At 40.5% G+C, this 25,250-nt stretch overlaps 1 protein-coding gene across 1 annotated transcript in view; it reads left to right on the forward strand.

The window, feature by feature from the left end:
- Positions 1-25,250, forward strand: part of cntnap2a (contactin associated protein 2a) — a 211,770-nt gene that overhangs the window by 64,113 nt on the left and 122,407 nt on the right. Inside the window, exon 2 of the mRNA XM_057013033.1 lies at positions 20,135-20,245. Coding sequence (XP_056869013.1) covers positions 20,135-20,245 — 111 coding nt within the window. The remainder of the gene's footprint in view (positions 1-20,134; positions 20,246-25,250) is intronic.

The raw sequence follows: 25,250 nt of genomic DNA on the forward strand, positions 1-25,250 counted from the left end.
TTCCTAGAATGTGTGGTAGAAATATCCAACCTGGCTATCTTCAAAAACGCACTTTTTTGACTGGAGCAGTATATACTAGCACATAAATATGTTTAATTACAGTATATTTTCTACTTTGGAAGGAATTCCCTGTTTAATTATTTAGTTGTTTAGATCAAGTTTCCTCAGGATTTTTATTTATATTTCAGTGACACAAACCCCAGACTACCGTATTTTCACGACCATAAGGCGCACTGTATTAAAAGGCGCTGTCTCAGTTATGGGTGCTATTTCTGTATTTAAAACATACATAAGGCGCACCGTATTATTAGGCGCATGCTGAAACATACAGTAAAAAATAACAACGGAAGTAAAACAGTGAGTTTCGACACATTTATTGAACAAAATATTCATTCTTCCGCCACAAAACTATCATCTTCTGTACCTGAATTAAACAGCTGCACTATTTCAATGTCCAACATCCGGAATTCCTCTTCTTAATCATCTGAATCGGACTCACTGACCGGTTCCGCTTCAGCATTGATTTTGTGAAAGCTCTTACAATACATGAAGACGGTATCATAGCCCATGCGTCTACAATCCACCTGCATATGGTGGCATAATTTGCCCGCCGCTGCCTCATAGTCTTTGTGAAGGAGTGTTCACCTTCCGTCATCCCTCGCTCTGTCCGTTTCCGTGGCAGCCGAGAACCACGGTGAACGACGACTTCTCGTGCCCCGTTGTGCGTATCACCACTGCGCTGGTCCCTTTTTCTCCACTTTGTGGGTCAAAAGGATGTCAAAAGTCAGAGGGATCTCATCCATGTTGGTGATGTGGCTGGGCGCGGTTATCTTGTCGCGGCAGTAGGTGCGGAAGATGGCCACCCTCTCCTGGTAATCCACGGGCAGCCGCTGTGCAACAGCTGTCCTTGCGCGTATGGAGAGATGCCGCCTCCTCATAAAGCAAAAACACTAAGATTGCTCGATTGCCATTTTCAGCCGCATATTCGATGGCCTGCAGTTTAAAGTAAGCCTCATTCATAGGCGTCTCGCTTGACCGGCGCCATTTTAGGGGATCCTTATGCGTAGGTGTGCCGCTAATCGATTGGCGGAGCATTTACCGTAGTGCACCCACCAAAGGCACACAGCAGATTTTGGAACTCAGTCCACACACAAGGCGCTCCATATTATAAGGCGCACCGTCGATTTTTGAGAAAACCTTAGTGTTTTAGGTGCGCCTTATAGTCGTGAAAATACGGTCCATTTTGCCATCTGTTGGGTCATAACAAGCTCCAGATGTTTTATTGTTTGCTCAATTTGATGTGGGGGATATTCTCCCAGATGTTTTTTGTTTAGGTGGGAACATTTTGCCTACTCAAAATGAATGAGGATTATACATTTAAATGTAACTAGGCACCAAAAAGTAAACACTTCAATGTCTAAAGGCTTACCTGGCCTTTAAACATTTTCTTTTTTGGCAGTCTCCTTTAATGCTCATCAATTCTTTCTTTCCTTAGTCCTTTTGCACCAGGTGCTTAGATGATCATCAACATGATCATTTCCATCTGGGTCCATCCTGGACAATATGCCAGGCTGTCGCATCTGGGATGTCTCCAGCTTGGTGGATGTCAACATTCCACGACAACTCGTGGGATTTGGGGATGGGATAGGCTGGTGGCGGAGACCATACAAAGCCTTCACATTGCTCCCTATTAGGTTGTTGGCTCTGCTCTCTGATTGCCATCTTGGTAACTTGCTGAAACCAAATCATCCCTCCATCCGCATGTCAGAGTCGTCCAACCTGGCCACCAAGGTGTTGTAGAAAGGGCCAGGTATCTGCGCTATGCCGAAGGACCGATGTTATGGCACTTGGTCCTCCTGCAGACATCTCAGTTTCCTCACAGAGGTCTCTGTGGTGACTGTGTGATGGCAGCTGCAAAATCTTTGCGTCAGTATACTTTATGTTGTGTCTCTTGTTATGGACAGCTTGGACATATTTGAATGTAGAGACAAAAGAAGAGCAAAATATTGTTGAATAGGAATGTTGATGGAACAGGATGCCACAAGTGATTTCAGTCCTTGATCTGTTCAATTGTTGTTATTTACATCCAAAGAAATTAGAAAGGAATTAGAAAAATTCACTTGGGGAAAAAAAAATCAGGTTAAAGTTGGTTCAAGCTGTAATGGTCACCTTATATGATCCTGATTCTGCAACTGAGCCTCAGTAACCATCAGCTAATCAGCCATTCATATGTCTAACCCTGAGGACTGTTAGCCATCGTGTAACAACCAACCAAATTTTGCAGACACACAGTCCTGTTTATGAATATGCAGCAACAGTAAGATCGTAATTAGTCTAACGATGGGTCCCTGGTGACAGCCAATGACATAAAAATTTCAGCTTGTTGTTTTCTGCTGCATTTTTTATGGCTTATTCATCAACACCTGTCCCCAATGGTGAATACAATATGATGGATCTGTGTAGAGAACACTGCCTCTGTCAAAGGAGTTGTTTTCCAGCTGTGAAGACTTTCTGCAAGATGCAGCTGTTGCCTTTGTCCAAACATCTCCTTTCTCCATCTCGAAGGATTTCAATTCCAGCGCAGTGATTTGCACATTGCTTTAAGCTTTAACGTCGCCATCTGTCAAGTTGCAAGTTTCTGCAATCTAAATTAAAGGAGAGTTAAAAAGGAAAATATCACAAAATCAAGAGAGTATATCATTTTTGGATGGGGTGGTTAGTCCGGAGTTAGGAGCTTTCTAAGTAAAGTTTCCATGTTCAAGATACTGTGTGGGTTTTCTTGGGGTATTCTGGTTTCCTTCCACAATCCAAAGACAAGAAAATGTCTGTGTGTTCCCTGTGACGGACAGGTGGCCTCTCCAGAGTGTACTTCTCCTGAGACAGGCTGCAGTCCACGCTGGGGACTTGATTTTATAACCGACCACTCAAATAATTCCAGAAATCATACATCCTTGGACATAAACCGTGTCTACATGTGACATGATGATGCACACATTGTAGGAGAACATCTTTGCATACAGGTTTGCAAAAGGGTTCATGGAAATGAGCTGGAGATGTGAGACAAGGTGAAGGCTCACCCCTCATGATCATAACACGTGACACCTTAAGTTGAAAACCACTGAATAATCACCCAGTGCTCAAACCTTTTTGTCCTTGGTTTGATTCAGAATCACACACTGACTTCGGGCCCCCTCCGGAGACCTATCCCTTTTTCACTTTGCCCTTCATCTATTTCTTTTCACAAAGGAATAAAGCCATACGAACTTCCTCCTCTGAGAATCACACGCGCTGTACGTTGTCTTGAATACTGTGTTTTTGTCCTTCATTTACCAGATTAAATTCAATTACATCTTTTTTTAAACTACTCTCAAGATAATTTCCCTTTTGTATGACATTTCTATTGTATATTTATTTTGTTTATCTCCACCTTCGACATCAGTGTCTCTCTGTCTCCTGTAATTAGGTGTTTTATTAAACTAATTCCCTGAACAAGAAAAACCTTTCAGCAAACCCTCTTGGGTCCATGATTCTGCGTTCTGATGGTTTAAAGTGAAAAGACTTCTAATGTCACATCTCAGATTGTCATTGATTGTTTTTCACTCCTTCAAAGAAGAGAACAAAACTACCATTTCTGCTACTACCATTTCACTCAGATGGCTCTTGTCTCTTTCATTATTACCCACCTGTTCTTCACAGCTGGACGTCTGATGAATTGATTTTGCACTCTTCTTCCTTCTTTTGGTGCCTGTAGTCTGATTTCCTTCAGTTGTAGAAAAAAAGGAATGGAAGAAGAATTATTATTTTAGGATCAATGAGTGCCGCTTTTCAGACTTTTAAATTCAAACAATTTAAAGATTTGGATTTGGTGTGAAGCAAGAACTTGAGCTCTCTCGGTTTTCCCATTTTCCCATGTTTCTACACCTTGGTTGGAGGTCCACTTTCAGTAAATTTGAATAATTGGAAGTGATTTGGGAAAACAGTCTGTAGGGCTCAGAGCTGACATGTTGGAGTAAAAACTGAGCCGAGGTCACAAGGACTGCTGGTAGAGCACAGAGACGAGATTATTCCAAGTTACAGATCTATGGAAGATGATAAATCACAACTATGGAACCAGAATGACTATTCTCAGAACTGTCAATCAAACCCAGAGGATCAGTTTAGGAATAAGGGTGTTTGCAACATACGTGACCAAGAACCCAAAGGTCAGTCTGACTGAGCTCTAGAGATCCTGTGTGTAGATGGTAGAAAGTTCCAGAAGGTTAACCATCCTGCAGCACTCCACCAATCTGAACTCTGCTGACTAAAAGACACCTGACAGCTGTGTCGACTGATGTAGCAACATGTCGTCATCTCAGCATGACAATTTAGCTGCTATCTTATTGGCTGTCTAAGTAGCGCCTATGTATCACCAGTGAAACAATGCCAAAACTGGGTTGAAAGATGGAAATGTTGTAACTGCAGACAGAAACAGCTAACTCCTAGGCTTGTCAACAAGCCATCACTTGGCTTGTTGACCATTACTCATATTGGGCATTACAGTATCTCCTTTGAACTTTACAACTGACATTTTCGTGAACTAAAGAATGTTGGCCTGCGGTCTTTTATTAACCTTTTAACTCTGTCCTCTCCTTCAGAATCAGAAAATTATTTAATTGATCCCCTGAGGGGTGATTACTGCTAATCTCTGCCTTCCAATCACATTGCCCACTACTCAGCTCTCTTCCTCCTCTCCTTTTCTCTCTCTCACCCCCTCTCTTTATTCCCCCTCACTCTCTCTTTCTCTCTCTCTTTGCAGTACCACTGCAGCTCCATCAATCACAGGCATCCAGGCTCTCTCTCTGTACCTATTGAGCAGATTGGAGCTCATCTATAGAAGACAAGGAATTCTCTCTGAATGACTTACAGACTTTACACCATGTTTCTAATTTATAATATTCTTTAATTATCTCCATGCTTCTCTCAGGTTAAGTATTTTTTAAACTGTGGGCGGCTGCCGGATGTGTGCGTCTTTAAACAGTCTTGTGTGGAGGCACACATGGTAAAACTTTTATTATTATGAATATTTGTAGGATTTTCTTCCATTATTATTATCATATTCATGAGGGATTCCACAAAAAGATTCTTCGGATTGCTGATAAATGGAGAATCTTTCACTGAATGTGAATCACTTTGAAAATGTCCACATAGAAAAACACATGGGCATTATTCAAGCATCTTGTTGGTGTTGTCTTTAAACTAAGGTAATCAAAAGTAAGTATCAAATTATTGTAAAAAAAATAACCCTGAATATTTAATATAGAAAGAAGAGATGTAGAGAGCCAAAAGAGATGCAGATATTTAATATTTAATAACATATTTAGCCAGAGCCATAAATATTGGAACATTGACCTATTTCTCATCTTTTTGGCTTTATTTGCCAAAACAATGGACTTGAAATGAAAGGAACAAGACTTTCATTAACTTTCAGCTTTAAAATGTGGGTATTTACATCCAAATCAGGTGAACAGTGTCATAAAAGAAACAGTTTTGATGTGCGCCTCCCACTTTTTAAGGGACCAAAAGTAATGGGTCAAACTAAAGAATCAGAAATCACATTTTACATAATATTTATTAACTACAACCTGAAGTCTGGGATGCACAGACATGACCAGAGGCTGGGTTTCACCACTGGTGATGCTCTGCCAGGCCTTTACTGCAGCTGCCTGCTCCTTGTTTGTTCCTGGTGCATTTCCTCTTCAGTTTTGTCTTCAGCAAGTGAAATACATGTCCAATCCCATTCATGTCAGGTGGCATGTCCATTGTCCATTAAAACACTCTTTGGCTGCTTTTGCAGTGTTCTTCAGGTGACCTGCACTGAGAAGCACCTTCCATTGAGTTCTGAAGAATCTGGTTGAATATGAGCAGATAAAATTGCCTGAAACAGGTCAGATTCCATCCTGCTGCTTTTGTCAGCAGTCATGTTGTTTGGCAAACTAATCTGGTCTTCCTGTTTTTGAGGCTCTCCGGTGGTTTCCATCTTGCGGTGAACCCTCTATTCCCTCTGGAGAAGTCTTCTCTGCCTGTTGACTTTGACACACACGCCTGACTCCTGGAGAGGGTTCTTGATCTGACCAACTGTTGTGAAGGGGTTTTTCTTCACCAGGGAAAGAATTCGTCCTATAGCCACTGTTGTCTTTCATAGTCTTCTGGGCCTTTTGGCATTGCTGAGCTCACTGGTGCCTTTTTTCTTTTTAAGACTATTCCAAACATATATTTTTGCCACACTTAATGGTTTTGCTCTCTCTCCAATGGGTTTGGTTTGATTCCCCTGTCTGATGACGGCTTGCTTCACTAGTTGTAACAGCTCTTTGGATCTCATATTGACAGATGACAGCAACAGATTCCAAAAGCAAAAGTCGCACCTGGAATCAACTCCAGGCCTTTTACCTGCCTAATTGAAATTGAAATAACGAAGGATTAGAACACATATGTCTAAAAAATAGCTTTTAAGCCGAATGTCCTTTTATTTTTGGTCCCTTAAAAGGGGGAGGCACGTGTTGTAACTCCAACCCTGTTCGCCTGATTTGTACAGAAGCACATTGCATTCACCAAAAATACCGGTACCCAAAACACACACCTTGTTACAAGAAACAATCTCCTCATTACAAGATCTTTTCTAGACAGGTGCCACTCTGACACAAATAGAAACAGCTCCTTTAATTAGCTCTTATTTTGGCCTTGGAATGAGGCGCTGTCATATAAAGGCTTTGGGTTTGTTTTGATGGACCGCCCAGTCTCACGTGCAGGACGTTGCTAGTAACTAGAGCAGTGTGGAACGTTTCATTGAAATGTATCCAAGCTGGCTTGAAATGTATCCAAGCTGGCTTGGTGGTGATTCTGTTTAGTCCCCAATGAAGGAGTATAGCTGAGGAAAATGAGTGTTTAGATGTGTATAGGAACTCAATAGTTATTATGGTTACCATAGTAACCTTTTAAGGCATGTCAGCTCATGTGGATGAAGAGAAAATATCTCGTAGTTACGAGATTTTTTTTGTACATTGCGATTCAGTAGATTTGGATGTAAATACCAACAAATTGAAGCTTTAATTCTGCAGTAAAGGCATATCTTGGTCGTTTCACTTGATATCCTTTAAGGTGGTTTACAGAGCCAAAAAGATGTACCAATTTTTATGGATCTGACTGTATTTTATTTTATATGGATGTAGGAGCTGGAGGAAGTGATGCTATCAATCAATCATGTTTTTTCCGTTCGTTTGCTGTCTGTTGTTTTTAGATGTTCCTTTTAAATAAAAAGCTGGAGGACATCTGCCTCCTTTCTTCTCCACCTCCATCTCTCCATGCTCGTGTCTGTCTTGAGTATTTTGCTGAACTCTTAACATTTTCATCTCAGCTTGCTCCTCATCTCTTTCAGCTGCTCGACCTCTCTCTTTCTCCTAGCAAATTTTGGGGTTTTGTTTTCCAGCTTCTGATTTATTTATTTGTTTTTTGCAGATAACATGATCTGTTTTTGTGCTCTTTCAGACAGATTCAGAAGCGTCATTTTCTTCTTTATGTTTTCTTGCTTTTCTCTTGCCTTTTACAGGTTTGTTACGAATGACAATTTAGGCCAACCTCTCATTGGCTCTGCTCACATCCACACAGGTGGATTCCAAAACGATTTCTTTGCATTTCAAATGACAAAATCAGTGAAATCAAAAGTCCAGTCCCCATGTTGAATTCACAACTTTGACTGTGTGCGTGCGTGCGTGCGTGTGTGCGTGCGTGCGTCCGTGCGTGCGTGTGTGTGTTCTTATGTGTCAATCCACATAGAGGAGTATAGGCACTAGTAGGTCCTCACAAGTGAAAGGGGCCGAATGGGACTTAAAACCTGGTCCATTTCAGTAACTAAGGTATGGGTGAGGCATTTTGTCAGGCAACGTCTCACAAGGATAGAATTACAAATGACTTTGTGTCTGTCCATATGTGTGATAAATAATTGTAAATTTTTGTTGTGTTTTCTGAAGTGCTCCATTGAGAATGCATTATGCTTTATGCAGGAATAAATATTTTATGGTGCATTTTCATGACCTTGATAGTGGAAAAAGTGTGGCTTTAAAATCAATTTATTTGAATTTTAAATCCAATAGCAGATGTTTACCACATCTGTACCCACAGTGCTAACAATGAAAATCCATAATTGATGTGGTTTAGTTAAAATAAATTACTTTCAGCCAGGAGATGTTTAGTCAAGACCAGACACACACACGCACACACACACACACACACACACACACACACACACACACACACACAACACACACACACACATACACAGAGAGAAATATCCCAGAGGTTTTCATTTCATGCCTATTCCATGTGGAAAATGTCAGGGAGAATTGTTATCTCTTGCATACTAGGACAAATTAATGAAAGTAAAAGCTAGCTAGCTAGTAACAGCATGCTGCTCATTTAAAAAATGAACTGACACAAACATATTAGCAGTTCATTGTAATATCATCACGATTATAATCTTATTTTCAAACTTGATGTATCATTTCAACGTCTACAGAATACACCGTACTGCTAATGATCAGTGAGGCTTTAGGCTGGTGACACATGGCAGCAATGTGTTTCCACTGCAGCTTCACAGTTAAGGATAAATGCTTCAACAATTTTATTCTAGATAATCAAATCTATTCTCCCATTTGCTTCCAAGTGTGGTCAGTTAATTTTGTAGCAACCTGCATACTGCAAATCACTGTGACCACAGTAACAGGAAACCATGACAAGATGATGGCAGGCAGGATGACAGCAGCAGAGCAAAGAAGAAGAAAGGTTAAAGGAGACAGGATGAAAGTGCAAGTTTGAAAACCTACAAAGCCTTGTGATATCACCTCAAACCTGGCCTGATTCAGAAGCAAATTTAGCCTCTTTCTAATCCTCTTGCATTAGCAGTAAACATAATAATCTCATCTGAGAGCATGGGATATTGTTCGCATCACTTGCAGAGAAACATCAGTTAATTCATGATTAGCAAACAGTGTTAGCACTTCATTGCCACAGCACAAACAAAGCAAACCGCCGTAAGCCTTGTTTTTGGATTGCTTGGCCGGGAGCAATGCTAATTCCCCCTAACGCTGCCAGGTATTACTGACACTCAGAACAATGCTAAATCCTTGTTAGAGAACTCTGGCCACTGCAGGGGCTTAGCACAGTTTCCATTAGCTCAGCGATGTAGATGCGCACACATTCACATGAGAAAATACATTGTCTTGCAGGCTCACTGACACATGCCCTCCCCCCATTCCCATTAACCTGAGGGAGCCTTGGTGCAGCTGGGAGAGAAAACCCTAATTTGTCAGCCTACTGTGGATCTTGAAACTGAAGGTCATTATTGAATGAAGTTCAACTCTAATTACTGCCGGACCTCCCTTCATCTTAAGTGTTCACTCTGTGTTTGAGTGCATATTGTGTATATATGTTGTTAATGAGCACTAATAAAACATGTTTCTTTGCACATCTATCTTTCTGCATTGTAATAGCAGCACAGGCTTATTTGAACCAGTTGAACATATAGCATATAGTTACAGTGGACCGCAGAGATGAAAGGCTTTACCTCTCTTTTGTGAAATATTCTCTATACAATGAGTTAGCCCCTCCATGGCCCAGTCCTCAACTCTTGCTAATCACATTTCATAAGGATGCTAAATGGCTAACAAACAAATTAGACACAACTTTAATGGATAAACCAACAATCTTAAAATATCACTCAATATCTTATGCATCATGAGTGGTAGTGGTGGGGGGGGGTTATGAATGCACAAGACATTTCTCCAGGGTCAGGGCCAAACAGCTGTGCTGCTGAATTCCAATGCTGCTCAAAGCAACTTCTACAAACTCAGAAGGAACAAAATATGTCCATCAAGTTCAGTTCCAACCAGAATTCAAAGACTATTGTTAGACTATTAAGATAATTATTTCAACACCTAAAATGAGTATGTAAGTTGCAAGCTATGGACATCTGAATGTGTGTGCGGGGCGTCAATAAGCAGGAGTGAAGAGTTTGAGCAGAGTTGGGGAGACAAACATGAAATTGTTGCAGTTGTCATCGTTATAAGTTTGACTGACAGGATTTTAGAATATCAAATAGATCCCACACATGAGGATCTGGTTCATGATGTTGGTATGTAGGTTCCTTTATTCTGTGAGGATATACCAATGATCTTTTTTTTTTTAACCTGACAGGATTAGAACCTGAACTTGTTTTTTTGCTTTGCACTACTGAAATCAAATTTTATATAGAAATATTATTGTTATATCTGACATTTCCAAACATGGACAGAATTAGCTGCTGTCCACTTTAAAAATTGGCCGGATCTCAAAATGCATCCCATCTGACCGACAAACAATAATAATAATAATTATAATAATGAATGAAGAGAAAAGGGAGGATTTGTTGCAGCTTGGCTCAGCTTTATGTCTGCAAGGCTGTTGTTTCTGGTCAAAGTTAGTTAAAAATTCAAAATGTTGGAAACTTTTAAATTTACGACAATTTTATTGTTCATTTTATTATTTCCTGGTTCTCCTTCCCTACAGTCAGAACGTATCTCAGCATTTATGGCTGACAAAGGGTTGGAGGGTGGGGTGGGCAGCGGTGGGAGTCAAATTATGGGCTTGGGTTGCCAGATTGGCAGCAAATCATTTTTATGAGTCCGCAGGAGGACAGAAAAAGCCCCGTGATTTTTCCTGACTTCTATTGTGGAAACGACCAAAGCCCACCCAGCGCTTTCGAGCAGCCGGTAATTCATCGATTGCTCATACTGACCCTCCACACAAGCATCCACAAAGGACAGACTAGAACAAAACATTCAAATGTGGCCAATTTAGCTGTTGCTCATCACATCCGTTAAAAATGACGCAGTCGCTATTAGGTACAATTAGGACAGAGATGGTCAATGTGATGTTCTCCTCATCCAATGTCCTCTTCTGCTCTTTAGAGATTGGACTTTAGAAGAACAAGACATTGAATCCTTTATTAATGAAACACACATTAATTTACCTGAACATACAGAGAACACGTGCACATGCAATCGATACGTGCGTACATACATTTGAAGGGATTGTTGCTCAAGGACGTGTCAGCAGTGCTAAATTCCTGCAGACAGAGCCAGTTTTGCCCCAAATTCTGCTTCCATTGTCAGGATCCTCCATCTTCCAGCCAAAAATGCCCACACCAGGTAGCTGCTGTGAATGTGTGTGTGTCTTGTGAGGTGATGGATGGGTGACTTGTGTCCAGCGTGTATTCCTGCCTCTGTGACTGCTGGGACCCTGCTTAACTGGGGATATACAGGTGGACAGATGGGCAGATGGACAGATACTATCGGCTCAACATTTTCATTATCATCCCACTTTACATCATTATGTAAATACACTTGTCATTACCGGGGTCTCTAGTCTCAACTGTTTTTATAAATAAAAACAATAATAATATTTTTTGCTGTAATTTCGCCCACTCATATTGGTCGCAGTGGTGTTAAACATCATACAATGCAGAATAAAGGCTCAGACGTCTGGATTAGTAACTGCTGGAAAAATAATGTCATATTTTTAATTCAAAGATTGGTTTGTCTGTGTTGTTTAAATGTATTTATTTGCTAAAACTTAAAAATGAAACCGATATTTTGCTAAACAAGGACTGAACCAATAAAAACTGACGTAGATCTGCTGGCACAGTAGAAAGAGCACAAAACCAAATTCCAATATCTTTTGTCCAAGGCTAGTTTTTAATTGGAATCCAGAAATTTGCTGCAGGAGAATTCTATCGTTTCATGTCTCATCATGAGGGACGGAGCTGATGAACCTAATTACTGTTATAGAAAAGGCCTGTGGCATCAATTCTATTTAACTATTTAACCATTTTTTTATTCAAAGCACACGAAATGCAGTTATCTTTCCCCATTTTTCATGTGTTTTTTTATCCCACAATGGAAAATAATGGACGATCTAGAACAAAATCTGATTAATTACTATTATATTAGAATTAGAAATATAATCACAATGAAAACAGTTCACACCATCTAATGTCAAAATGTATTTGGAGAAAGATATTAACTTTTGCTTTTAGCAATGTATTATTCTATTTATAATAATATATATTATTCCCATTTATAATGTGCAAATTTAAGAATATTGTTCTTTTAGCTACACTTTTTTGTGGCTTGTATGGAATAAAACCACATTTTCAGTGGCATTTTTCCCCACGATGGTGCTGACCTGGTGATCCCTCTTTCACTCCGTTTGACTGGAGGGTATTTCCAGTCATTGATTGTTTAATGAGCTGCTCGTTTACTGAATCAGGTGATTTTTGCATTTCGATGGTCGGGGTTTTTAAAGAAGCAGGTGAGGCTGATGCGCTCATGCTATTTGGATGGTGATATTTGGAGGGTTTTTTAGTCCCACAGAATGTGTTTGATCTCACTCTCTTCAAGTTTAATCTGTAATATTAAAATATTGCAACCACTTACACATTTGTGCAGCTTTTAACAGTTGTCACTGTTTAAAAATGTAACTGTGACGTCCTCGAAATGACCAAAACCTTTTTTTGTGTTTGTGTTTTATTGCACAATCAATTTAAAGCTCAGCCTGTAATGCCCAATGCCAAACTTAGTGAACAACTCGCTGACAAGATGTAATCACTAAAGAGAAATATCCCTCTGGAGTCTTCGTTCATAGCCGCTTTTTTTTTTTTTTAAACTGCCCATATAAGAGAAAAAGCAGTTCACATCCGTTATAGTGGCTGACGCCTGTGGCTACCAAGCTCCACATTTGGTATCCAGAGAACATTTCAACCTTTTGACAGTTCAGAATCTTCCAACTGCTCTGAGAGCCCAGCAGATTTCATCACTACATGTTTGTGCAGCTCTGGCTGGCTTCCACTTATCACATTTTAGGAGTTGGTCAGGTACGTTAGGTTAACAAACTGCATCACAAAATAGACCTGGGGAGGTCATCCTGCCACTGTCCATTATAAACCAACAGGAAATCTCTCATTGTGAGGAGCTCTTTAATTACTGAGGTAAATAATGGATGAAGCTACATACAGCAGCCTCCCCCCCAGGGTTCATTGGGACGTCCACTCTATCTTCATACTAAACCGAAGAAGTCACACTGTTACATCGTTGGACACGTTGGAAGTGGTGGAAAACTCTGAAATTCTAATGTAGCCACACTGGAGCAGAGTGTTCTCTGAAAGGTTTGTTTTCTCCACAAGTTGGTTCAAATGACAAGTTTTGAACATCGATTGTTGACAGTAATGGTTCCGTTCTGCCAAATGTGTTTTTCAGTGTACAGACTGCAGAAATATGCCTCAAATTGAGTTAATGTTTCCTTGTTTTTCCACTAGCTCTGAAGATGCTGTTGACATTTTGTCTGTCTGAACTTTGAAAATAGTTTTTGTTTTTGCTGCTTGTCTTGTATTAAAAACAGAGTTGTATGTAGATAGTGGGGAAAGGGGCGGTCTTGGCTGGCCAGAAGGCATTCTTTACATGCATACGTGAACTAAAACAGCTCATTAGATGCACACTGTCACAGGGCGCCACTTTTGTTGACAAAAAATGCGCAAGGACTGAATAAACCTGTCCTGGGAAAAAATTTGATTGGAGAAGAAGCTGGCCCAAGGGGATGGGGGGTGGGGGGATTGGAGGGTGCTGGAAAAGCCAGTAGGACTGCAGGATGGTAAAGATTGGAAAGAGGAAAACAGGAAATGACATTTGAAACTGCACCTGCTAACATAAAAGCACAGAAATCCTGCATATAAGCTTGGAAAATCTCTAAGACAATAAGGGGAAGAGCCATAGGAGTGTGTTTCTCAAGAAGAAATGGAAAGAATGATAAAAATAAAAGCTAATTTCTCAGTTTGAGGGTTTGGCGCCTTGTCATAAATGGTCATTTTAATTCCCACTGGTGAATTATGTGAGAGGAAAAGGAATGAGATGCCACCCTGTGGTCTGGGTGATTGTTATTCACTCTACAGCAAATCGTATTTCACACTACAGAGCTGTAGGATCCCCTTCTGTCTAAACAGGACTTTATATCAACTCTGATATAGGACACTGAGCAAACTTGACACACCCTGGCTAAAAAAATTCACAAGATTTCCTTGAATTTTAGGGCAGCAAATAAAAAATATTATTTATTAACTCTAAAAAGCAGCATTAGCTTTTTCTAACAGAAAAAAAAAATTCAATGTGAGTTTTTGACTCTAATTAATTTTAGACACAAACTGGGCTTCACCAAAAACCACACTAAAAATTAAAAAATAGTATGTTGCGGATTGGACTCAGGATATTTAGCTAGCCCTCGGCAGACTTCTGCATTGTTTATGCCCTGAATTTCTGACTACATTTTTCCGATATTTCAGCGTTAAGACCTGAATTTCAACTTTAGAAACGAGAGAAACTAACCATTGGTCTGTGCTCAAAAACCTGCCTGGTATTAGATGTGATTCACAAATGTGTTGTGAAAATAAGCAATTTACTCATTTTAGCACTAGGTTCAAGTAGCCATTAATGGCCTGGATTTGTTTTTCACAGTTATGTATTGGTTTGCTTGCTGTTATAGTTACAGATGGAGGTGAATATGAAATAACACTTTTACAAACGTTGTTATGCAGTACACTTTCACTTTGACTTGATGTCAGTAGACCTGTAGCTACAAGGACAAGGATCAACATATCAACACCATGTTTAAGAACAAAACTTGAGTTTTTGAAAATACAAATTTTCAAAACACTACAACATATGGAGTCGGTAGTAAATACACACAGATACATCTGAAAAGAAAACACAATTTTATAAAACACGATCAAGGGACAATGAGACCTGGGTACAGAATCCTGAAATGTGATGGGCACAATGGTTGAAATCAAAGAAAAGATTAGCTAAAGTGTAAATATGACAACAAAAAATCTGTTGGATTGAAAACCAAATAGTTCAGAAATGACCTTCGATAGAGCAAGTCCATGTTTCTACCATTTTGTTCTGGGAAATTGTGCATGACGATCGCATGTCAAACATACATTTGCCTCAAAATCGGGGGTGTGTAAGACAGGAAACGCTAGCAAAAGATGAATGCATCACCATCTGTAGTGTCTGTTAGTGCTGTAGTACATCTGCTCCTACGTGTCATATAGCTCTTTGTGAAGCCCTCCAGGGAGCTACTGTCAGTGCATCCAGGTGTACAAGTCTACAACCGGATGTTGGTGGCTGTTGATTAGCAGAGCTGACCAGGTTTCATACATTCCTGGTGACCCAGTGAAAAGAAGGTCGATTTCTATTTGTTAGTTGAGCGATAAAATCTGACACACCACGGCTGGCTGTGCACTTAATGGTGATAGAAATGTTGCAAAGATGGGAGAAGAACAATTAAAAACCTCCTTTAAGAAGGGGAAAATATCTGAAAATGATGGTGCTGTATTTACAGATTCAGGTCAGAATCGGGTCAATGAGTAATAATATCCTACAGGAAAAAATGTCTCCTACTGAAGACTGATGGATGGCTGCAGACGTACAGGAGATGAACTACATTGTGAGTCATGGAGGAATTCCCCTATCTTGAGCTGATAATGCAATTAAATAAACTGTAATGTGTCCATCACTTCTACATTACAGCACATTAGAAGAAAATCCATGGATGCATATTCTTGTCCATTGTTGCGGAAGATTATTTCCATGACAACGGCAGTAATTAAAGTTTTAAGCATGAGGTAGGTCAGTGACTAGGCAGCTCATAATGAACAGAAATGTGATCAGGCTGGTTTTTCTCTATGACACTTTGTTAAAGGGAATGGGACCTGACTTTCTCATTATTTTTGTGCCTGAACAAATAAACGCCCGTGTTTTGCCCTTTTGTTGCCCTTTAGTTAGCCCAACAGCCGCTGCCAAGAGTTAATGTGGCCACTCCTTGGGTACAAAATGGACCTTTTTGTGTCTTGACAGAAAAACACAGCTCCATATATTTGGCACTGACTGACAGCGAGGCTCTGTGGTGATGCCAGATAAGCATTTGGGTCATTAACAGGTGTGGATGGCCATTCTTTATTATTACAAATATTATTCATTTTATTACAACATCAAATGTGGATTTTAACTTTATTTCAACATCCATATATTCTAAGTCACAATTTCATTGCATTTCCTATCACATCAGTGTTATTTATCTGGTGAGAAATATCAGTAAACCATTGTTGTTGTTTTTTTTAAATCTTGAATCTCACAAATGTCTCTGAAAGCCATAGCTGCCTCTCTATTATCAAACCATCATGCGTAAAATTATCTGCCTCTTGCTCTCTGGGGAATCTGCTGACATTTGCTTTTGGATTTTGTAGTCATTTGCTCACCCTGAAGTACCTAAACATACAGATCCCTACTTTGCACTTGAGACATGAGCAAATATCAGGAGCTTGGATCTCACACTTGAGTCCTGAGGGTAAGACATTGTGGCCTGCATTCATAAATGCTGCTTTTTCAGCAGTGGAGATTATGCTATCATTTCACAATGGCTCATCTTCTTTGCTCATTGTATTGTTATATGAGACACTACACTGTACATAGCATTAAAATATGGAACACATGGGATGTCAACATCTGCCTAGATTGGTGTTGTTGAGGAGTGATGTGTTTGAATGTGCATCTCAGTCATTGGTTATAACCTCAAAGTGTGGACAGGATCAGGGACAGTTTTTGCAACACCTCTGATATGAAGAATAGAAATAAATACATAAATATGTAAAAACTATGTTGGTTGGGTGGTGGTGGGGGGCAGGAGTGTGGACAGGAGGTGATGAATATCAGGTTACCAGTAGTTTGTGGACAGAGTACTGAACCAAAACCCAATGGAGATTCCACACACGTTAATACTTCAGACTAGTCCTTTGAGCTGGAAGGCTTTTTGGAACCCCCCCAAACCATTCAGCCAGACTGGAAGATGAGAGGTCTCATTCCCAGAGACATGGATGTGGAGGTTTTTCAGAGGAAACTGGAAGGAGAGCCACCCACAGAGTCTTCCCAGGAGGTCTGCCAGTGCAACAAAGGTGCATAGAAACTCTCCAAAAGGTTAGCATGGCAGAAGGGGAGAGGAAATGGACACACCGGGAGCTCTGAATGAAGCTCAGAATATAACAGTGAGATTTTCAGAGAGCTTCAAAGCTCTGCTCCTTGTTTTAATGTCCTAGATGACCTCTTCCTCTCAAAAACACTTCCGCTGTCAACACGCTGAAATACAGTGGTGCAGCAACACGTAGAGGACATAAACTGTGAAGGATGCCATCTGAATTGAGCTTTCATCTAGATTTACAGATCTTTTATTTCAGCTGGATGCTGCTCGGTACATTTAATGCATATGTACCTCCTCACTGACAGGCATACTTTTAAATTCTGTTGTTTGGTGATCACATCAAAGCAAAGGCAACACTGCCTTGGGAGAGGCTGATATTATTAAAATTACAGCTTATTAAACGAGCTTTAGAGGTTCTTTTGTGATAATGGCTGGGTAAATGCAGCTTTCTGATTACAGATGCAAGAAGCCTTTCTTCACCCGAGACTTTTGACCTGTGCAATGCTCTTATAAAAAGGCAACTGACTGCAGAAATAGTCTTTTCAAGCAATTTCTTTCATGTATGAGCTTTCCTTTACTTCCCTATAGTTCTTTACTACATATAGTTCTTTACTCCTCTCTCTCTCTCTGAGCATGGTGATTGTGAAAGTGTTTTTTCCAAACATTTTCTAAATTCTGATCTTTATTGTCACACTGGGTGGTGTTTAAACATATTGGGGAGCACTGTTTGATTGTTTCCTCACTGTCATTTTTGGAATTGTTTGGTGGCCGCGGTCGCCATGCCGGTCATGGCGGCGGCGCCGGGATTCTCCGGGTTGGAGAAACTCACCCACAGACACGCCGTCAAACTCTCTGTGTTCTGGCATAGATTGTGCGTCACGGAAGCGTGAAGTCCGCTTCCAGGATGAACAGCACGGTGGTGGTGTTTTTCCTCTCGGCTGCTGAGTCCCTGCTGCTGCCCACAGGACACACACAGCACACAGGACATACAAAGCACCCCAATGGACACACAAAGTACAAAAAGCTCCTTGTTGGACATACAGGAGAGCAACAGTTCATCGGACATACAGGAAACCTTTACTGATAATGATAACATACAGGTGGAGATGCACAGTGGACACTCTCTTTCCAAGATTAGGTCTTTCCTCAGGACCATGAAGGGGATGAGGTGTGTACAGGTGGAGGACTACTTTCCAGACCTCCAGCTTTTTCAGGAGTCCACCAAGTACTTTATGAAGACTGGGAGCTTTGGCCAGGCCTCTTTCACTGACCAGGAACTGTACCGCCTCAAAAGACTGCTGCTAAAGGTTCGGTCTTGGTTCGAGAGCGCCGACTAGGCCAATATTGAGGAGTTTAAGAGCACATGGTGCCCAAAAGATGAACTATGCCTGGAGGAGGAGGAGCTGGTCTTTGGAGGCCTCCTCATATGAATGATGTTCTCTGTTTGTTTGGATCATGTTCTTGTTTTTTGTAATGACAAATTAAATTGAGTTTTTGAAAAAACAAAAATCAAATCTCTCTCTCTCTCTCTCTCTCTCTCTCTCTCTCTCTCTCTCTCTTGTGTGTGTTTATGTGAGAAACCTACTGAGAGAACTCTGCATTGTATGACATGGTGACTCTCACAGCAGGAAAACGTGCTTGTAATGTGATGAAGCCAAACCTGATAGAATCTGGTCATTTATAAATGGAGGGATCAAAAATGGTTACGTGATCAATAAACAAGCTGAATTCATACATTAAAATTACATTTGAAAAGTTCTTGATTCAGTTAGGTTAGAAGTGGAGTCTGGTGGAGCACCTCATATCTCCACAAAGTGTGTGTTGATAAGGAAGACCAGAAGAGATGTGGGAAGTGAGGAAATATAGATCTCATATGATTCCATCTTGAGCAAACTTTCCTGTGGACTGACAGAAATTCCCATTTTTCCTTTTTCTGAAAGTTGACTGTGTTTGTGTTTGAGCAGGAGAAAGAATGAAAAACCACAATCAATTCCTCTGTGTGTGTGTGTGTGTGTGTGTGTGTGTGTGTGTGTGTGGTGTGTGTGTGTGTGTGTGTGTTTGCGTTTGTGTGTCTGTGTGTCTGTTTGCAGCCCTCCCAACCAGTGGGCATAAAGAATACCAGATAAAACTAGGAATTACACTCATTTCCACAGGATTTGGCCTTTCAGAAGGGGTCAAATTGCGGTAATGCAATTTTCAGTAAATCTGCCACATATTTTTTGAACATTAAGAGATTTAGTTGGATTTAGTTAGTTGATACTTGTGAATGAAATGAAGTTGTACTGGCTAAAAAATATGACACTATGAGAATTAAAGGTAAATTTGATTTCACATCTTTGTAATAAAGAAAGTCAAGCTGCTCAACATAAAATCATTAAGGCAGCAAATAAAAGAAACACAAGCCAATTAAAAGTCATTTTATTGACTGAATGGAGTAAAAGCCATAACACGAATAGTCAATCCAAAATGGTCATCAGCTCAGCACTGAGTTAAAGCAGACTGGATGTGCAGATTTATTTCAGTATCCTTGATGACATATTTATGCCATCTGAGCCACAAATTGTTATTATTTTCCTCAAAAGTCATTTCAACTGATTAAAGAACTGTAAAGTGCTTAAGTTTGTATCAAACCAACACATTTTGTTATATGTGAGGAGTGAGATTCGTAGCCCCAGGCATCTCTGCAACACCTCATTAGTATGCTTTATTTTTTTTTTTCACCCTTGTGAAATAATTGCAGCTTTTTCAATTTGGGCCAAAGACTTAGACACAATTTGCCCATTAATTGTGCAGCTTTGCAGAGGGTATGTTTAAAACATGCAGCAGTAGCAGACCATCCAAATGTACTAGGGTTCCCTGAAGTGCTCTTTGAAAATGAATTACTTTAACAAACGAGTCAAAATGTTGACCAAGGCCAGATCTCTTGTTAGGGTTCATATATATTATCAGATATTAATGCAGCATAAATTTCCTCTGTGGAAAAGTTAAAACTTGTTTTATTTCCCATCTCTCTCCCTCTCCCTCTGTGTCCCTCTCTCTGCAGAGAAGTGTGATGAGGGTCTGGCCTCCTCTTTGCCCCACACGGATTTCACCAGTTCATCCGTCTTCTCCAATGGCTATGCACCCGGATACGCCAAACTCAACAGGAGAGGAGGTAGGACTCTTCATCACATACGTTGCTGCTAATCAAGTGTAACAACGCTGCAGTTCAGTTCAGATCTTGAGGCTTATTCACGTTTAATCTGCCATCACAGTGGATCCATATTAGAAACGGACAATAATTCTAAAGCAAGAATGAAAAGGAAAGAAAGGAATCTGTGGTGAAGACTTCAGGACACAAGTGTGGACACCTGGAAATGGTCATCCACACTTTACGCTGATATTTTGCATGATTTCATTGTGGAGCCATTTGAGTGATGGCATGTCATTTGTGTTAGGGCAGTTTTTATTCTTATTTATTCATGTAACCCTTGCAAAGCCTCTATATTTTATATTTAAGACTACATGTTGACCCCTTCCATCTCCTCCATTCCATTCCTCTCTATTTCCACTCTTTATCCCTCCCATTTCTCCCTCCTCGAGCTCCAGTCATTATCTCCGTGACTCAGACTGGAGCTCATTTCCACATCACTCCACCGTAGAAAGAGATACGGCCAGACAATTATAGCCGTCTGTGTTTATAGAATTAATATTTCATACTTTAACATCTAATATCATCGCATTATGCGGCTGAGACAACAGAGCCGAGCGCTCGCCCGGTAATCTGCTGTGTTTAATCATTCCAATGGAATTCTTAATGTCGCGATGACACGACTGTTAAGTGATGACACACACCAACATGGAAACAAGATGGGAGACGAAGCGAAAAAAAGACCAACTACTGAGATAATAGAGGAGTCTCGCTAATCATGCACATGCATAAAGATTAAATAAGTCATCTTTTCTGACCTTTATTTATTTTATTATCAAAGACTAGTTTTATGGACCAAGCATGCATGAGAAAAGCAAATCAGCCACCCGACAAGTTAAATTTATGGCAATGATAATTCTTCTATTGTAATAAATAATTTGTTGTGGTCGCTAGACATCAGACTTGACCAGTATAATCATTAAAACTTTGCTTTAGCCTGAATTTCATTAAAGAGCATTCAAGCTAAACGCAAAAAAACAATAATTTCTGTTTTGTCACTCATTATGTTTCCATGTAGTGTGTTACAGTTTACTCCAGCTATGCTTAAAATTAGACTTGTGTTGGAATTAGGAACATCTCCCAGGTTGCATGCAATGGAGAAACTTAGAATAACTGATGGGAAGATGTTACCCTCCTCAGCACTAGGCGGCGCTATGCATCTTTTCAGTAGACCAATTCAGCCTCCACTCCATTTATCGATCCATGGCATAGGTTACTATGCCATCACATAATGAACAACTGCAGCCAGGCAGCAGAGCAGCATTTGTCACAACAGTTTGTTTGTCTGGTAGGGTTAATGTTAAGTTGTCTTCATGCTGGAGGAATAATCAGCTGTCTTAGTCGGATATGGAAAGCTAGGAAATCATTCAACTAACATGTTTAAATGTCCGTCAGTTGTCCCGTTGTAGACACATAGAGACAAAAATTCCTTTTTTATAAGTGTTATGTGAATATCCAGAGGGTACAGAACCTTCTTACATGGCGACAGTCATACCACGCTAGCATTGGTTATAAGTGGCACTAGCCTGGATACCCAGCATGGCTCTGTAGGGTTCTGAAACATGACCAAACCTTTCTGCATAGTATCTGGGCACGTGCACAATTTAGTGGTCAGGCATGGAAATTATATGCATTTTCAGTCCTTCCAGCATTATATGTTGTGGCATAAACCCAACAAGGCAAAGGAAATGCTTTCAATCCTCAGTCTGTATAACAAGTTTCTGTTATATTTTAGGTCAGGTTAACAAAGCTGCAAGAGGCAAAGCTGGAAATTATTCCTCCTCCCCGCGGCAGACGAGTTTCTGCTGCTGACCCGTGTTCACTAACATAAATATGACAGCTCACCTTCTGATGGGCTGAGCCAGAACATAAAGAAAAGCTAATGGAACATTATAATTAAGAAGCAACACATGTAATAGCAATGTGTTTTTGACGCCGATACTGTGTTCTGATGATGACGTGCTCACAGGGGAATAATATGCTGATCATTGACAGCACATGAGCAAAAATAAACATGTGTTGAACTGATTAGCATATTGTCACTGAGCGTGGAAGCATTGTTTGAGCGTGGATGTGACATATTTTCACATTCACGCTGAACAAAGTCAACACATGTAATAACCGTTGTCACAAAAACAGGACCGCCGCTCACGATCACACATTTATTTACGGAAAACAAAGAAAACTGAGCTAAGGCAGCTCAGACTCATGCGTAACCACTTAACAAAACGATTATAACCCCAGGCCTGCACAGTCATGGCATAACATAAGGAGGAGTCCCTCTTAGCGACTACTTTTGGCAGCCAAATGTGCTGTCAGTGGAATGAGTCTGGGATGAAAAGCCAATCTTCTCCAATCTCTCCGTGCTGAAGAACATGGGAGGCACAAAATCAATGTAAAACACCACTCATATTAAGCTGGTGTCTTGAATGCTGACAGCTATTAGAGTTTTAGAAATGCGTGCGTGGTTCTATATGTTTATCTGTATGTGTGCGTGCATGTGTGTCGACACAAAAGAGGGAGGTGAAATGATGCTGTAATGATTTTGCGGTAGGCAGCTGTCTGCTGTGTGCCAGCGAGTCACCAGAATCAATCTGCCTGTTAATACCCCCCTCCTCTCTCTCTCTCTCTCTCTCTCTCTCTCTCTCTCTCAAGTACACGCACACACACACACACACCACACACACACACACACACACACAGACACACAGACACACACATACATTCACACACAGAATGTTTCTCCAGGAAGGTATGTGTGCATGAAAACACAAATTAAAGAGGAAAGAGCTGATCTAAACTCATTTGTTCCATTTTTAAAAAGGTTCTGAAAATTGCCTTTAATAAAAAAGATTCTGATTAAATTGTTTTCGCTTTTAAAGTCACATAACAATAATGACTCAAATGAAATGGATGATCCACCAAGGGACATTATTTTCTCTTACATTTGTGAGTTTAGCCGGCTGATCTTATTTTGCGTCTTCAAGAGTGTGAAAGTGTTTGTGTCAGCAACAGAGTGGCTCCTGCAGACGTCTGAAAAATGACCAAATGTCCAATTTAGAGTCATGAACTCTGGGAATGAAATCCAACCATTTCCTAGGTTCAGAAAGCTGAACTGCTCTTTTTTTCCTCCCCTGCTGCCGGAGAACCTGAAGAAAGGTCTCCAAGTGCATTAGTTAACAGCACTCTTGTGCTTTTTACGGTGGCTCTAGTTACATTGTTTACCTTTCAAAAAAATTTTGATCAAACTGTTCCTTGGTGACCTAAAACCTGCCAAGAATACAAATAAAATGGAATACCAGAGATGATTTATCTGTCCCATATTGGAAAGTGTTGCCATTGTCTGTGTGTACTGTGTAACGTGCCATTACTGGCTCTGAAAACACTGTAAATCTCATAATGAGATCCTGACCCTGTTATCATCATTCTTATCCCATCACTGTCTCACCTTGCATGTTTTTATAAGATCCTAACATGACAATAGGGAACAGATGAGAGAAGAACGAGTAAATAGATCCTCACAATGATCCGCGAGGATATAGAGTCAGGTGATTCAAGATTCAGGTGTGGCACAGCAACATATGACATAAACGCCAGCACTAGGCTGCAGCAGTCTTCATGATCATGACTGAAATTAGACTTGACAGATCTGATCAGCTGTTCCTGTTATTTAGCATCTGCACCAGGCTGTGACAGAGATGCACGTGCATTTGGCTTGTTGGACTGAAGAACATGAAAATCCAATTCTAAACCCTTAAGCCCTTTCATGTCAAGGCCTCATCTAAGTTTCCTCTTAGGTAGGCCATATTTCCTAAACTTTAAACTGAAGGTATGTCTAGTCTGACAAAGCTCTTCTAAACGGCACCACATCTTAATGAGCCATTTAGCTTCAAAATGTCAAAACTGTAAAACTGCCCTCTTTTAAAACTTTTTTGTGATGCCGGTAGAATGTGATGTTTAACTCTTTCATGCATGATATATAGACTTTTACTGGCCATCAAATGGCAATTTGACAATTCTGCCACACACACAAAGAACAGCTCATGAGAAGCTCCCCTCTGTTGTGACCACTATGCACGAAAGGGTTAAGCAGCTGCAAAGAGGTGAGAGGAAGCAGAGGCAGAAACTCAATAGCTAAATTTAGGATTCTGATGCACAATGTGACGAGAAGTGAAAATTAGTGTGGTATTTATTGAAAGCTGTGGATTCAGGTATCCATTTCATTAATACGTGGACACAGAGCTTTTGCTAAGGAGGCTGGTGTGAGGAAACCAATGAAGGGAGGAGATGAGGGGGCCAAAGCCAATGAGGAAGCAGTCCTCCACAATGAAACTTAGATTGAGACTCAGAAGAGAAGCATTCGGTGAGGTCAGATCTGATGCCTATTCTGCCTGGGAGGGAGGAAACCAGGGCTGAATTATGATGAGATGCAACCGTGGGCTCAGGTGATGGGCAGCATTGGCAGGTGGGGTCAGGTGGAAAAACCAAAAGGCAGGAGTAGGATGAACCTTTTCACCATCCATCATTAAAAAAACATGTTTGTGTGTAAATGTTGCTTTTTATGCATAAAATGACAAAGATTGAGTACGTGGCTAACTTGTTGAACCCTGTCGATATACTGTAGTTTTTCATGATAATGTTGATGTCTATCACAAATATTTGTCCTTATATCCTAGTGGATTTCTCCTTAGCTCTTCTTTCTGTCCTCTCTCCCATTCCTCCCTCTCCATCTCATTTTACCAACCCACACCTTCCAATTCTTCACTCACATTCTCAATTCCACACTCCATTTTGCCAGCCTGTCCCCTCTCTTTCTTCCCAGACCTCATTATCTATTTTTGCTTTTCTCACATACATCTCAGCACCCCCCACAGCCCTTTGAGTTTTTTTTCCCATATAAACACGCCAGACTCAGTACAACATAACCAAAATGCTTCTTTCTGCTGCACGAATCTCTCACCATTCTCTG

Source organism: Takifugu flavidus, chromosome 17 (genome assembly GCF_003711565.1).
Source record: "Takifugu flavidus isolate HTHZ2018 chromosome 17, ASM371156v2, whole genome shotgun sequence".
Lineage (NCBI taxonomy): Eukaryota > Metazoa > Chordata > Actinopteri > Tetraodontiformes > Tetraodontidae > Takifugu > Takifugu flavidus.